The sequence below is a fragment of the Rhamphochromis sp. 'chilingali' genome (genome assembly GCF_963969265.1).
Source record: "Rhamphochromis sp. 'chilingali' genome assembly, chromosome: 4".
Classification (NCBI taxonomy): Eukaryota; Metazoa; Chordata; class Actinopteri; order Cichliformes; family Cichlidae; genus Rhamphochromis; species Rhamphochromis sp. 'chilingali'.
Genome location: NC_137948.1, coordinates 40,038,379 through 40,055,190, shown reverse-complemented (window position 1 = coordinate 40,055,190; position 16,812 = coordinate 40,038,379). Strand labels below are relative to the sequence as shown.

At 40.7% G+C, this 16,812-nt stretch overlaps 1 protein-coding gene across 2 annotated transcripts in view; it reads right to left on the bottom strand.

The window, feature by feature from the left end:
* LOC308395711 (glutamate receptor 2-like) overlaps positions 1-16,812 on the bottom strand; it is a 114,437-nt gene that overhangs the window by 76,721 nt on the left and 20,904 nt on the right. For both annotated transcript variants that reach the window (XM_080880674.1, XM_080880673.1), the window contains exons 5-11: positions 15,589-15,663; positions 7,876-7,929; positions 7,187-7,345; positions 6,010-6,177; positions 5,479-5,583; positions 5,270-5,377; positions 2,229-2,292 (exon numbers count right to left, since the gene is read on the bottom strand). In XM_080880674.1, coding sequence (XP_080736800.1) covers positions 2,229-2,292; positions 5,270-5,377; positions 5,479-5,583; positions 6,010-6,177; positions 7,187-7,345; positions 7,876-7,929; positions 15,589-15,663 — 733 coding nt within the window. The remainder of the gene's footprint in view (positions 1-2,228; positions 2,293-5,269; positions 5,378-5,478; positions 5,584-6,009; positions 6,178-7,186; positions 7,346-7,875; positions 7,930-15,588; positions 15,664-16,812) is intronic.

Genomic DNA, 16,812 nt, shown 5'->3' with positions numbered 1-16,812 from the left:
TGCCACTGAGAGTACACCTTTGCTGGTTCTGTGGAGAACAGCTGGTTTATTCTCCTGCTTTTTGTCTCTCTGGTGTACCTCCTCAAGCGGCTGGCCAAGGCTGTGAGTCTTTGCTTGGCAGTTTCCAAGGCCTCAGGTATGGACAGCTTGCTGTATTTCTTATGCACCTTCTTTGTCGCACCTTTCTGCAACTCCGTTAGTTGGCTAACCTCCCTCCGTGCTACTTTGATCTTGCCCTCTAGCCTCCTTCTCCATGGAGGGTACTGCCCCTTGTGGCTGTTCAACTTGTAGCCAAGCATCTCACTGATCACTGCTGCCGTATTGTAGATCAGCTTGGGGTAATGTGCTCACGTTTGCGTGTCCTTGTCAGCAGGTGAGCAGCAGTATTCTGGACCATTTGCAAGCGTGATTGTGAAGCCTGATCAATACCAATATAAAGCGCATTACAATAATCAAGGCGAGTGGGCACAAATGCGTGTAAAACTCTCTCGAAGTCATAAAAAGAAATAAAAGGTTTGACTTTAGAAAGCTGCCTCAACTGAAAAAAGCTATTTCTCACCACTGTATTTATTTGTTTGTCCATTTTAAGAGCTGTGTCAATTGTTACTCCAAGGTTGGAAACAATTGGTTTCACACAGGAAGTGAGAGGACCCAAGTCAGATGGAGGCACACCAGGGCCACTCAGCCCAAATATAATGACCTCTGTCTTCTTTTCATTAAAATTAAAAAAATTCAGAGCCAGCCATGCTCTGATATCTTTAAGACATTCTAAAATAGGCCTGAGGGGGTTAGGGTCATTGTGTTTCAGGGGTAAATAAATTTGACAGTCGTCTGCATAAAAATGATATGGAATTTTATGTTTTTTAATAATATGGCCAAGGGGAAGTAAATACATGCTAAAAAGAAGGGGCCCAAGGATGGATCCTTGGGGTACACCACATGGGAGGGGGGCGGAAGATGAATAAAATTTACCAAGTGAGACAGAGAAACTTCTGTCAGACAGGTATGACTTGAACCACTCCAAGGCAGTGCCTCTAATTCCAACATGATGTTCTAGGTGAGAAATCAAAATGTTTTTGTAAACTGTTGCCACTCCTCAACCTCGGCCGTAGTCCTCGGTGAGTTAAAATAGGAACAGTCTGGCGGTAATAGTTCCGAGAAAGCGCTTAACTCACCGTCACTTAGCCAGGTTTCTGTCACACAGAGGAAATCCAGATTATGAGAAGTGAAGAAATCCTTCAATATGAACGTTTTATTTGCTAACAACTTAGCGTTACCCAGAGCAATCCGGGTAGGGTCCATCATTGCGGTGACAGCCATCCAAGAAACCTGTTTCACTGGATTCTGCGGATTTACTCCACCGCAGCGAAGACGAGGTAAGAGAAGGCGGGGACGCAGGATCTCCTCAGCCGAGCCGACAACAGGTACCAGCTAGGTGGCAATAGGTTCCAGGAAGCAACGGGGGATGAAACGCCAGTGCAAAGGTCGGATTTCCGCCAGAGTGCATTGGGAAACTGTTCTGTCTCTGCCAGATGAAAAACCTAAATATGATTTCAATTTCACTAACAGCCCGCTGCGTTTTCTCCGACGTTTAAAGCGCTTCTTATGAGATGGGGTAGGGGTGTAGCCTAGGTGAGCCGGTACTCCAGAGAGTAGCGGAGGTGGGAAAAAGTCCTGTCCATCAGCGCTAGTCCTTACCAGTTTCTCTGTGGCAAGTCGAATATTTAAGAGAGTTTCACGATTGTAGATCAGTAGAGAGTCAGCGTTGTTCAATAAAAGTGACAAAAACAATATAAACACGCAGAGCAAAAGTGGATCCGACAGCCATGGACGGCGAGCCATGCACTCCGGCGCCATCTTGGATGTAGGACTTGGCTCTACTTTACTTTACGTCTTAATGCATGCGCCATCATCCAGGCAAGGAAATCCCAAAGGTTGATTCTGTCCATGTGGACGTAGTGTTGTCATTTAGATAAATGCTTCATCACTCATCCAAGTGACACTTTCTCCCACTGAAAACACTACGTCCACATGGACAGAATCAACCTTTTGGGATTCTGTACTGAACGTCCAGTTTCAGTCAGTCTCAATACAGAATACTGATATGACAATTTTGGTCTAGATTTTTTGGTTTAAATAACAAATAAAACGTTTTACTGTGCTGTAAATAACTTTTCAAACATTTTTTATGAGTATCATATAGACATATAGTACCTGATGTAACGTACCTTCATAACGGTCATTGTCTTGAAACAATTCAGCATTCTTCTTTAGCATCACATACGGTGCTTCCTATATACACAAACACATTGAAATGTTAACAATACAGTAGACTGGAGTATGAATGTGTGTGAGTATAGATAGAAAGCACTTAAAGGCATAAAATAGGTGCTTGTGTAAATGAGTGAATGAGTGCTCAGAGTAGTATCTTGCCCAAGGATGTTTGGCATGCAGCAGCCAGGAATCAACCAACAGTCTTCCAATTAGTAGATGAAAAGAACACTAAATAATACAGAATACTGAAATAAAATGCAAGATTATTAAAAATGCTAACTAGAATCCCCTAAACATCTCCAAAACTCAAAACCCTGGATCTAAACCCATGGCACTGTTTGTAACACAGTGGACCATCTCTTAAATTAGATCTCACTTTGTTGTTGTGAGATCATGCAAAATCTTGATGCTGTGTAAAAAATGTACAGACCAATCTCAAAGTAACATTTTACAGCAAAACTCTTAGAGAAGATTGTCTTCAGCTTCTTAAAAACAACATCCTTGAAAGAAATTCAGTCAGCATCACAATACTATGACTGTGTATTAGGTTACAAATTACATCTTAAAAACTGCTTGTATGGTGAATGTTCTAGTCTTGCACTACCTCACATAAGTTCAGCATTTCATACAACAGGACATCAAATTCTGGCTGCAGCACTGGGACGGTGTCTGGGACATCTCTGTGGTGGTTTAGACAAACTGTAAGTTTTTTGTTTCCATTGGTGACCGCAGGTCTGTGTAGTCTGGACTGAACTGTGGAGTCCCCCAGGGGACCTATCCTTTTTTCGATTATTTATGGTACCATTTGGTCACAATATACAGAGATACAACATTTCATTCGACTGTATCAAGAAGACTGAGATCCCTCAGCTCAGCTCCAACCAGAAATTAAGTAAATTAATTTAGTAATTCCAGCCTTTGTGGGTGTTATAATGTAACACAGAGCGACAGAGTTTTATGTATGCACTTTCAATGGGCAGTTATTCCTGCTGCAATCAAATCAGAAACCTGATCAAAACATAATCAAGAATTAACAAGCTGAATAATTTAATTTAAGGTGAATAAGAACATAATCATTACAATGAAATAATTCTAATGTTAAGAATTTGTTTTCTGTGCAGATGTGACCTTGAGCTCTGTGTGTGTGTGTGTGTAAGGAGTTAGACTAAACAATTGTCTGGGTGTGAGTAGAGTAGGCAGAAAGACAGAGAAATAGAAAGGTTTTTGTTTTTTTTAATCATGAACAACCAGAAAAAGTCGTTTTAAATGTAATGTGACTGCAGATCTTAACAGGTGTTAAAAAGAGAAGACAAGAAAACAGATTTTTGGACAAAAAGAAGTAATCAGAAATGAAAAATACATAGAATGATAGAGGGAAACCACATATTTCTTTTTAACATGATAAGAAATCATGTTGGTATTATGCAAACTGAAGTATAGTGTTGAATAAACATGACAATTGTAATAAAATAACTTTTGCTATAGAGAATGAGGGGAGGGGAGGGGAGAAAGAGAAGAGGGAGAACCTCCCTCTTTTGTGAGGTTGTTATAGAATATTCTCCCTTTAAAAATTAAAAGATCTGTCACGGACCCGGCTCCGGGGACTCAGGGTCCGTGAGCAGTGTGGACTATTATTTCTATTATTTGATGTGTGTGTCTTCTGCACGATGCTGTCATGTCTATGTTCCACATGTTGTATGTGTAGGCAGGGTGTGTGTGTATATGTGTGTTTCTGCGGGTGTAGCCATAGCTGGACTGGCCATCGGGCATACCGGGCATTTCTGGTGGGCTGATGGTGATTTTTCGTTTTTATGGGCCGATGGTTTTTGTTTTGTTTTTTTTCGTTTTTTTCCCGTAACGGTATAAACACTGAAAGGTGGTGGATTGGCCAGATGCTGGGAGATGTGTAAAAATAACTCAGTTGTTTGGTGGTGCTTATTGCGGAGCTTCCACAGATTCAGTAACATTAGCAAGTGGTGGAGGCCAGCAGATGCAACACGCTGGCAGGTGGATGACGGAAAGGCAGGAGGAGCAGAGACCCGAGGCGGTGAATTGAACTTCAGGTAAGAAGTTATGAGCTGCAGTCTATCTGGGTCAGATATAAACCAAGTTTAGGTGGAGTTTATTTTCATTATGCTGACTTTTTACAGTCGGTTACAATAACTCGTACTGCGTACTAGCTAGCATGACGGAATTTCTATACAGCTGGGCGGGTGCTATGATGTTAATGATGTTGAACTTGTTTTATCTTATTTTATTTATAACTTCTTACCTGAAGTTCAGTTCACCTGACACTCTCGGACCAGCGGCCGCTTTGGGTCTCTCCTCTTGCCTCCCTTTTCCTTCATCCACCTGCTGGCTTCCACCACTTGCTAATGTTATTGAATCTGTGGAAGCTCCGCGATAGCCACCACACAAAGTAACGAATAACGAGCCTATCTAAATTCCAGTAACGAGTAACGCGTTCCCGGTTTTGGCATAATAACTAGTTACCGAGCTCGTTACCACAATAATAACGTAGTTACTGTAAGACGCAACACCTGCACAAACAAACACATGGACATGCAAGTTCGTAACAAACGCGTTACTTAATAACGCGTTAGTCCCAACACTGCTGAATGCTTTCGGCAGATTTCCATGTGTACATCTGTAATGTCTGTATCATACAAGGCTTGAATAATCTGGTCCCATTTTATCTTAAAGACCTCATAGTACCATACTATTCCAATACAGCACTTCACTCTCAGACTGCTGATGTACTTGTGGTTCCTAGCGTATTTAAAAGTAGAATGCAAGGCAGAGCCTACAGCGTTCATGCCCCTCTTCTGTGGAACAAGATCCCAGTTTGGAATCAGGAGACAGACAGCCTCTTCAAAATTTCATGCTATTTTTTCACATTTTGGATCATCTTTACTACTGCACTATTAGAGAATAGAAGACAGAAAACGTTTGACATTGACTGACATGGTCAATTGTAACTCTATTCATGGGTTACCAGTATCGTTGTAACGATGACAGTCTTATTTTCCATTCCCATTGTGTCATTTGGGTAAAGGTCTGACTTTGTCAGAACCATCTTATCCACCTCATTCCAATACCCAATCTGTGAACAGACACAAGTAAGGTTATGCAAATATCTTGCACATACAAGCTAGAAAATGTGTTCTAATGATACATATTATGGCAACCTGATGTTTTAGTTACCTTAACAGGTCCATTGTTCCTAAGCTCCATGATTGTCACCGAATAGTTGATCCTTTTCCCGTACTGGTCAAACTGTATATTCCCTGTTAAACCATCTACATGCACCTGCATACACATTATTTGAATTATTAATGGCACAGCTTAAGAATGAAATTCAGTCAATTAAATTACAAAAATTAAAATGAAAATAGGCACTTTCTGGATCTCATGCACACCCACACCTCATGCACACCTGGTGGCTATAGTAGGATAAGTTAACAAAGGGAAACCCTACTTTTGGTCATCTCCACTGGTACCTTCACCACACACTACTTCCACTCAAACAAATGACTGATTGTGTTGCTAGAACAATTTTCAAATGATTATATTTTCAATTATATTTTCAAACATTAAATTTTAATAGCTTTTGACAAGTAACCAAATAAAAGACAGCAAGATTTTTCAACAACATCTCTGATCTAAACTCTTACACCTAGCTTTTATGATTTCTTCTTTGTGCATTCAAACTAAAGACATTCAAATCCTTTTTACCTGTTTGAGGGCACGCTCAATTTCCACCCCTTGCGCCCAGGGCACTGCTGGATTAGCTAGACAGTCCCCACTGTTGCCACGACGACTTATATCTATTCTTTGCTTGTGCAGGAATCGGAATGCCTCAGTCATCACATGGACTGCATCATAGGTGAGGGCTGAAGTATACTGAAGGACAAAAATAATGGCAAAAAATATAGTTTGGGGACATTTTACTTCATTTAACAGTTGCAATAAAGGCAATGCTGCAAGGGACCAACTGGCCAGGTGTCCAACCAGGGAGCTGTCTCTTAAGGAATTCTAACCTATGTCAAAATGTCTGATGTTGACTGTGAATCTCATAGAATTAACACGAAATTTCAGGTGATTGGATCAGTTTGAAAGGCAAAAGGCACCTGCAGGTGACGACGTATCGTCGACATTGTTGTGTTTGTTGGGGAGAAAACTTAGAAACATACAGTACAGCACTTCAGAGTCACACTGACAGCGATTGAAGATTTATGGAAATTTGACAAGCTGAACGCATTCTGTACTGTCAGGAGACACGGCGCAAGATTGACTGATATTAAAAAAAAGCATGCAAAATTGCAAACACAAAAAAAAATAAATATGCGAAACAGCGAGACTGCAAATGGTGAACCACGATATAGCAAGGGACCACTCATCAAGCATCAGCCAGATCTTTCTAACATAGGTTAGAATTCAAGGGATGAAACTATGACAAGGTTTCATCCCTTGTCATAGTACAGACTACATATGGCATGAACTAACGAGCCTCCAAGCTGACATTTTTTATGTTGAATGTGGTGCAGTATTTTATTTGCCAGCTAAAAAGAAGGCAAAGAAGCTCTCAAACCCATTGATCATTTTCATATATGCCTCAGTCTAGCCTGAAATCTTCTAGAATTCCCTAGAAGTGCTACAGGTGTGACTTTTAATTTTAATGCACACCTAAGTCATGTACAACTCACTTTGATTAACTCAAGCTGTATGTATTATACTTGTTTATGTATTATACTAAAGATTACTTGATATTAGAATACATTTTTGCTGGCCTGATTCTTAGACCATCTCCCGGCAATCTTAATCCATTTCTTATAGCATATAACTTTTGCTGAAATAACTAAAACTCCACTAAATTAAACAAAAAAAAGATTGTTGGATGTCCAAATCTTACTCTAATCCTTATATCAGCTCCAGGATACTCCTTTTCTTCCAAAGCCTCCCATCGCTGATCAAACTTTGCCACCACAGGATCATCAAAATCTACAATCTGAAAGCCAGACACATTTGCACCTCCATACTGGATTTTAGAGAGGTCACCATCCACAAAACCCTGGAACAAGATCAACAAAATATACAATTACTGAAATTTACAAAAAGTTTATTTAATACTAATATGCAAACACTATTTTCTTCTCTGCTAAGATCTCATGCAGAGCAAATGATGTGCCTCCAGCTATTTTTCAGAGATTTACTTAGAGCAAAGGTGTTAAACATAAGGCCAGAATCAGCAACATCTAAAAATACTGTTGAATGACACTGAGAATAGTCACAAAAGCAATCTAGTCCGCATGCCAATAGAGAAACGAGATATGGAATGAGTTATGACTAGTATACTCAGCAACTACTGCTCTATTATATAAATTGCAGTAGTGCAAGCAAAAGGTAGTCTTCTCACAGCATGTCTAAATGTGACTGCCTGCTTTAGGATCCCAGTTACTAAGTGTAAACCTGTTATTAGATCCTAATCTAAACTGAGTTATGTAAACCGTCGTTATTGTTAAACAGTCATACATAAATGGCCTGCAGTACATACATAAATATACTTGGTCAGCCTCATTTAAAGACTGGAAAATGGCTCACCAAGTTTGCGATGATATAGTGATATCCTTTCACGTGCCTGCCTATAGTGATCACCTGGTGAATAAGAGGAAGAGGTTATGTCAGCAATAAACAACAATTTTAAATGGTTAACAGGTTAATTATCCTAACCCAGAAAGAAACACTAGATGCTTCAATTCACTGGAAAAAAAAATCATAATTTTTGGAGATACATGGTATGTAATTTTATTTATATAACACTTTTCTACTCTTACTAACCAGTCATAGAACATCACATTTTCAAATTCAAATTCAAATTCAAATTCAAATTTTATTTGTCACGTACACAGTCATACACAGTACGATATGTAGTGAAATGCTTGGACAACTGCTCGTGACCTAAAGAAAACAAAAAAGGAAAGGCTATGAATAAGAAAGGAAATAAATATGAAAAATTAAAAAGGGTAAATTTAACTAGGAAGGAATAAAATATAAATTAAGGTTAAAAATGAAATAACTGTACAACACAAATTAGAATGAAGGGTAAATTTAACTGGGAAGAATAAGATAAAATATATAAATTAAAGTTGAAAATAAAATAACTGTACAACAAAATACACAATATAGAACTATATAAGAATGTATGAAGAAATCTAAATATAAATAAATATATACACAATAACAGCAGCTGTACAAGTATTAACTGGAAATGAAGAATATAGTGACCAGTGTTGTGCAAAAACAAAGTCCAGAAAGTCCAGTGTGTATGTAAGAACCATATGTGTGGGTCAGTACTGTGTGGTGGTGTGATTGAGAGACCGTATCGCCTGCGGGAAGAAGCTCCTCCTCAGTCTCTCTGTGTTGGTCTTCAGGGAGCGGAATCGCTTTCCTGACCTCAGCAGAGAGAACAGTCTGTTTTTGGGATGGCTGAGGTCCTTCACGATCTTCCTGGCCTTGGTCCAGCACCGCCTGCTGTAGATTGAGTGCAGGTCAGGGAGCTCGGAGCGGATGGTGCGCTCAGCTGACCGCACAACCCTCTGTAGAGCTCGTCTGTCCTGCATGGTGCTGTTCCCGAACCAGGTTAAGATGTTTCCCGCCAGGATGCTCTCTATGGTGCACGAGTAAAAGTTCCTGAGCACCTTGGAGGGCAGTTGGAAGTCTCAAGCGTCTGAGGTGGTAGAGACGCTGTCGGGCCTTTTTCACCACGGTGTTGATGTGACAGGACCATGACAGGTCCTGCGTGATGTGAACTCCGAGGTATTTGAAGCTGTCCACTCTCTCCACTGGGCACTCGTTGATGACGGGGGTCTGGTAGTTCCTCTCCTGCTTAGTGCTGAAGTCCACTATCAGCTCCTTTGTCTTACTGACGTTTAGAAGGAGGTTGTTCCTCTGGCACCAGTTCTCCAGATTCCTAATCTCCTTCAGGTAGGCCGTCTCGTTGTTATCAGAGATCAGGCCCACCACGACGGTGTCGTCAGCAAACTTGATGATGGTGGTGGAGCTGGTAGTGGCCACACAGTCATATGTGTACAAAGAGTACAGCAGGGGGCTCAGAACACACCCCTGGGGGGCTCCAGTGCTGAGAGTGGTGGAGGCTGAGACATGTCCGCCCATCCTTACTGCCTGTGGTCTGCCAGTTAGGAAGTTGGAGATCCACTGACACATAGATGAGCTGAGTCCCAGATGCTCCAGCTTGGTGGTGAGTGTGGAGGGAATTATGGTATTAAATGCAGAGCTGTAGTCTATGAAGAGCATTTTAACATAATTCCCCCTTCTAGTGTCCAAGTGAGTGAGTGATGTGTGGAGGAGATGAGAGATGGCATTGTCTGTGGAACGATTTGGACGGTAAGCGAACTGTAGTGGGTCCAGTGTGTCTGGTAGTGAAGAAATGATGAAGTCTCTGACCAGGCGTTCAAAGCACTTCATCACTACTGAGGTGAGGGCTACAGGGCGATAGTCATTGAGAGAAGCAGGGTGGGGTTTCTTCGGGACAGGAACAATGATGGACTCTTTGAAGCATGTGGGGATCACCGACTGAGATAAAGAGATGTTGAATATCTCAGTGAACACAGGAGCTAGCTGGTATGCGCAGTCTCTTAGGATACGACCTGGGATGCCGTCTGGTCCTGCTGCTTTCCTGGTGTTCACTCTCTTGAAGGCTCTCCTTACTTCATGCTCGGAGATGATGAGCACGTTTCCGGTGCTGGCAGTATCTTCCTGTCTGCAGCCGTTAGCGCCGCTAACACTGGCATTGTTGGAGACCTTAGCTGCAGCCTCGAAGCGAGCATAGAAAGTGTTCAGCTCGTCTGCCAGAGTCACGGCCGCGTTCGTCATACCGGTTGTTGGTGCTTTATAGTCCGTTATTGTCCTTAGTCCCCGCCACAGGCTCCTAGAGTCACTCTGTTGGAGTTGTGACTCTAGTTTCCTCCCGTAGCGCTGCTTCGCCTCTTTCACCGCCCTCCGCACGTTATATGACGCGGCTTTGTACGGGTCCATGTCCCCCGTCATGAGTCCCGTGTTGTAGGCAGCGGTGCGGGATCTCAGAGCGTCGCGGATGGTTTTATCCACCCACGGCTTCTGGTTGGGAAACGTTGTGATAGTCTTTGTCTCCACGGTATCATCCGCTAGTTTCCCGATGAATCCCACAACCGCTTCCGTAAACACGTTGACGTCATCGTCGGAGCTGTTTCTGAACATGCCCCAGTCTGCGTCATCGAGTGCGTCCTGTAACGCGGCCACCGATTGATCCGTCCAGCGCGCGACCTTCCTCTGAACCTGTGCTTTCAAGGAGCACTTTATTGTATTGTCACCTTTCTCCCTTACTATATGTCAATAGACCTCTCTGCATGGAATCATACTTGTTATTAATCTCTGGCTCTCTTCCACAGCATGTCTTTTGTCCTGTCTTCCTTCTCTCACCTAATCGGTCAGGACAGATGTCCACCCCTCCCTGAGTCTGCTTCTGCTGGAGGTTTCTTCCTGTTAAAAAGGAGTTTTTCTTTCCCACTGTTGCCAAAGTGCTTACTTGTAGAGGGTCATATGATTGGGTTCTTCTCTGTATGTATTATTGTAGGATCTACCTTACAATCCAAAGAGTTTAATTTTGGTCTCTTTCTGACCAGACTGTACTCTCAGTATTTCACAGGCTTGCCTAAATGTTGTTCAGAACCTTTAAGCATGCTTCAACATGTTTTTTCTTCAGCAATGAATACTTGAATGGTGAGCGTGCATACTGGCCATGTTGGTTGAGTGCACTACTTATTGTTTTCTTTTAAATAGTACCTGCTGATTTCAAGTCTTTCTGTAGCTCTCTTCAACTGGTCCTGCCTCTTAGACAACTCTCCAAAAGTGCTCACTGGGACCTTAAGTTGTTTAGAAATTTTTCTGCAACCAATGCCATTAGCTGGTGATTTCAGCCGGTGTCACGACTTTCTATCTGTGTCATTTCTTATTATTACACATAATTTATGGACATATATGATCTGATTTCTTTGCATGTGTGGATTAGAGTGTTACAGACATCTGGTCATGTCATGTCATGTCAATAGCACGTTTAGAAATATATCTATTTAAAAAATTGGTTTTGTCTTCATTACATTTTACATTACATTTTACCAGGTGAATATTTCCCCAAAATGCAAAAAGAAAATATTTTTAACATGAAATTCTTAGCCACAAACATGTATGTGTTTTAAACCTAACCTGAATTATAAGACAGCTCTGGGGCAGTAGGTCGGGAAGGTATTGAAGATGAAACAAATGCTCATATTTAACAATTTTTTTCTCAGTTATTATGCAAGTAAATGTGGATACTCCAAAATTTGTTTCTTTTCAGATTAAACTGCTGATAATTTTATTTTTCTGGTACAAAGTTGAATGAAAATAGAATTTTCATAATTTTCGTAATCTCCATGTTTTATTTTGTATTATTGTGAGATATAACTATCAACAATTCAGAAATTGCCACAAGTTGCATTTTGCAATGAGAAGTTTTTTTTTTAAATTCATGTGTGTTCAAATAATGGATTTTAAAGGAATACTTAATTTTTTAAATATTTTAATTACCCAATGCTTAAACTGTCTTTAGTGTAGCTGCCAAATTACATTTCATGTTCAAGCATTGCTGCAGATTTAAAATTGGAGATGGTTCAGCAGATTTAAAAAAAAAAAAATTTTAAAAAGAGAGGAAGGCACTCACATCACTTAGTGATGACAACAACATTATCATCCTTCCGGCAGACAAGGGTAGGTGCAGAGTATTGCTAAACCAGAAAGACTATTATGAGAAGATCTTGTCACTACTCAGTGATGAAAATACTTATGAGCCCCTGAAACAAGATCCAGGGAGTGGCTGCAGGAATAGGGTAATAGAAGCAGTTAGAACAAGACAAGGCTATCGACTACACCAAGTCTGTATGGTTTACCGAAAATACATAAACAGGGTGCACCTTTAAGACCGACTGTCTGCATGATCAACTCTGTCACCTATAACATCTTTAAGTTTCTGGCTTCGATCCTCAACCCACTGGTGGGCAGCTCTGAACTCCACATCCAGAGCACCCTGGATTTTGTTGAGAAGGTGAGAGATGTAATTATGGAGGCAGATGAAACCATGGTCTTGTACAACGTTACATCTCTCTTCACTTGCATCCCAGTCACGGAAGCGTTGGAGATAGTCCGTAAGAGATTACAGGATGACACCAACCTCAGCAACAGGACCACTCTCAGCATCGACCAAGTGTGTTTGCTTTTGCAACCGTGTCTTCATTCCACCTACTTCACATACAAGGGTCAGTACTACAGGCAGAAACATGTGTGTGCCATGGGTTCCCCAGTTTCACCCATCGTGGCCAATTTGTACATGGAAGAAGTGGAAAAGAGGGCTTTGCTATCCTACCCTGGAACACCACCAAGCCATTGGTTCAGATATGTGGATGACACCTGGGTGAAGATCAAATCTCAGGACGTACTACTTTTCACGGATCACATTAACTCGGTGGACCGACACATCAAATTCACCAGGGAGGATATGAAAAGTGGCAGGTTAGCCTTATTAGACTGTGAGATTTCCATCAGTAATGGGGGACATCTAAAAGCTGACGTGTACCGTAAACCTACACATACGGATCAGTATCTAAGGTTTGACTCTCATCATCCACTGGAGCACAAACTGGGTGTCATCAGGACACTACAACACAGAGCAAACACCATCTCCACTGACACAGCGGCCAGGGAGGCAGAAGAACATCACATCAAGAAGGCCCTGAGTAAATGTGGTTATCCCAGCTGGACTTTTGTCAAAGCTGGGAAGGCACCTAAAGAAAGCTCCGCCAATCCAGGAGAGAAGGACAACCGCTGCCCAAGCGAAAACCTGTAGTGATCCCATATGTGTCAGGAGTATCGGAACAGTTGAGACGCATTTTTTCTAAACACCGTGTCTCTGTGGGTTTCAAACACCTCAAAAAATGCTGCGCCAAAAATTGGTCCACCCCAAGGATCAGGTCCCCCGACACAAACAGAGTAACATAGTGTACGCTGTTAAGTGCCAGGAGGATTGCCAGGATTTATACATCGGGGAAACCAAACAACCTCTGGCGAAGCGGATGGCACAACACAGAAGAGCTACCTCGTCAGGCCAGGACTCTGCAGTCTATTTACACCTACAGGCCAGTGGACACTCTTTCAATGATGAGGATGTAACATCCTGAACAGGGAGGAATGCTGGTTTGAGCGCGGAGTCAAGGAGGACATTTACATGAAAAGGGAAAGACCATCTCTGAATCGAGGAGGGGACCTAAGGGTACATCTTTCGCCATCTTACAATGCTGTGATTGCAGCCATTCCCCAACTCTCTGTGAATGGTACTCATGGCCATTGATCAGTGGGCTTTGATCAGTGGGTTTTGGTCAGTGGTTGTTGATCAATGGTCATGAGAATTTGCATAATTATGATTAAGGAACTGACCTCCCAGCCCATTGTTCCTTCAGTGGGCTGGTTTCAGTCATTATGCAAATGTACTGTTTATAAGATTGGGGAAACCTGCAGTCAGCTGAGACTGAAGAAGTCACTTGGATGAGTGACGAAACATTTCTCCCACAAAACGCTATGTCCAGATGAACAGAATCAACTTTTGGAATAAACAAAAAACATTTATCTGAAGTCTCACTTTGCTTCTGGTGATTCGACACATAATTTTTCATCACTGATCAAATAGAGTTGGTAAGATATACCACCACTGTTTCTGTCTAGTTGATAGTAGACTTTTCTCTCCACCTATCTGGGACTGTAAGAGGAACATGTTGCAAAAATAGTTGTGTTATATTGTTGAATGATCACTGTCTATTAACATTACAGATTACAACACTTTGCAGAACTAATAATACTTGCTGCCTAGCTCCCACATTAAGATTATTATTTTATTATTGGAAATAGCCGCTACTTTAATGCTAACTTAACAGACGGGTAATGTGGCTCTTGAATAACTGCTACAAGTTTAACAGTTGTGTGCAGTAGCCAAGTTAATGTTTATGATAACTGTTTAATACATTTTTTTTTAGAAACACAAGCTTTAGTGACCTTTCAAAAGTCTTCATGACCCTAATAAACTTTTCTGGTTTGTAAAAAGTTTTCAGACTCAGATAGCACGTCTGGTATCAATACTACTGCTAAAGTGTATCCAATAGCTATTTTGATTCATATCAGAGTATTGATTTCTATTGTAACCCTACTCCACAGAGTAACAGTGCTAACAACTGTACCACCATGCTATCCGTATAGCAGCTTCTATTTAGCTACTTTTCTTTGTAATTTTTTTTTGTCTTCTGTGACAGAGATGCAACATATAGGGTTCATACAAATATTTAAAATCAGTCAAAACAAGTCCCCTCCCCCAGAATTAACTGACTGTTTTTTATGCATTTGTCATATTTTCAAAATGTTTAACAGCTTGTGCTTTGCAGATTTAACTTGCAGCATTTGCAGATGTCATGAGCAACATGCCCAGTTCTGATAATTGTGACATTATCAAAATAGGGTTTTCCAAATGATTATCATGAGCTGGTACCGTAAAGCAGTTAGCAGATAGGGGTCTAATTTTAGTTTTGATCACAGTTTTGATCCAGCCAATCAAACCAAGCTGAAAAAGAAAATCCAACTGTTTTCTAGATTATCATCATTACAGTGTAAGTTAACACTAATAATTATGTAGCAGCCATCTGCATGTGAACAGTGAAAGTTCTACGCGATATCATTTTGCTAACCATGTAGAAAAGACAAATACTGGATACTAAGCACACATCATTTCCATTGTTTGCCATCTGATGATGGAAACAGGCCAACAGTACTTACCAAAGAGGAAATTAACTCTGCCAGAATAGAATTTGAAAGATTTCAAAACACGTATAGTAGTTTCATTTAATTGTTATTTAAGAAAATTTAAATGACACAGACACCATCATGACTAGTTCATGTCTGGTCTGGTATTACACCTAAAAAACATCCAGGATAACCACAATACTGTTGGTTTCACTGAACAAAAGTCTCCAATAGTATGTTTTGCATAGTTTCATTACTTCTTTTACACAGACACACACATATAGAAATATTATCAGTTGACTCTGAGTTGGTTGGATGAGAGACATTCACTGTTTTTTAAGGAATGCCCAGTAAAGAATGGATCTATAGAATCAGCTTCATTTTTGATGGAGAGAAAATATTGCTCATACTGGTAGCAGCAGTAACAAGATAAAAATCAACCTGCTCCATGATGTCTTTCACTTTATCTTGTTCGCAGTCCAGTATGATGCGTCGTTCCTTACGGATCTCCAGGTCCTAAAAAAATAAGACAACAAGCATCCAACATTATTACACAGTCTTTAAAGATTTGTGTGCTCACAGTACAAGATCAAATTACATCTTCCTGAGGTGCAGTGCTGCCACATACTGCTTGACACCATAGGTTAGACAAAGATATTTATTATAACTAGCTACAAAACCCTGAAAAGCTTTCTGGAAAAGACAAACTAAAAGCTTAAGCTTATTTTAGTATTTAAAACAAGCATATGTAAAAACAATAGATAACATCAAAGCAAAGTATACTCTACAATGCTGTACAGCTGCTACACTGTACAGCTGACAAAGCCCTTTTCCCAAGACATCACAGACCAAGTTTTGGTCAGGACCCATAGGCTTCAAATTGTAAGGCACTAGCTACTGTGTCAGTATGTGGTGGGAGTGGGAATGTGCTGAGCTAACTTTAGAATAAGTGCATAAAAGCATGTTTTTATTTTTTGAGGTTTTTTTTATGTCCTTTCAATCAGCGATCAGAATTATTGTCTAAACACCAAGAAAAGTGCCCAACAGATTTGTTTTCCCAAGTAGACCATTACAGCTATTGCTATACGGTCCACTTAATTGTCATATTTGTTTTTATTATTATTATTATTATTATTATTATTATTATTATTATTATTATTATACGTTTTTATTTAATTTTCATTTTGAGTTATTACAATCAGAATGGACAGGACCGGGGACAGGAAAGAGAAAGAAAGAGAGGTTGGGAAGAGAGTTAAATGAAGGAGAGGGGAAGAAAAATAGAGGAAAAGAGGGATAGTGAGAGAAAAGACACTGAAAATCTGCTTGATCACCTGCTGAGAGAAAAAAAAGACAACCAAAAAGAAGATAACACAGTAGGGAAACCACAGGTAAATAATAAATATTGAATGTTACTGAGCAGCATACAGTACTAATAATGCATGAAATGTTTAGAGGCATCAGCCAACCAAAATAGTGTGTGTCTGTGAGTACCTGTTTGTACACCTGTGTGCACACCTGTGTGTGTGAGCGCGCTTATGTTCATAGGATTTCTCCATGTAAGCATCTAATAGTGGGTATTGGAAGCCATAGCTCTGCCCCCCAGGGCATGATGCAGGACAAAAAAAACATCCATCCATCTGCTTCCGCTTTTTTCAGGTCGTG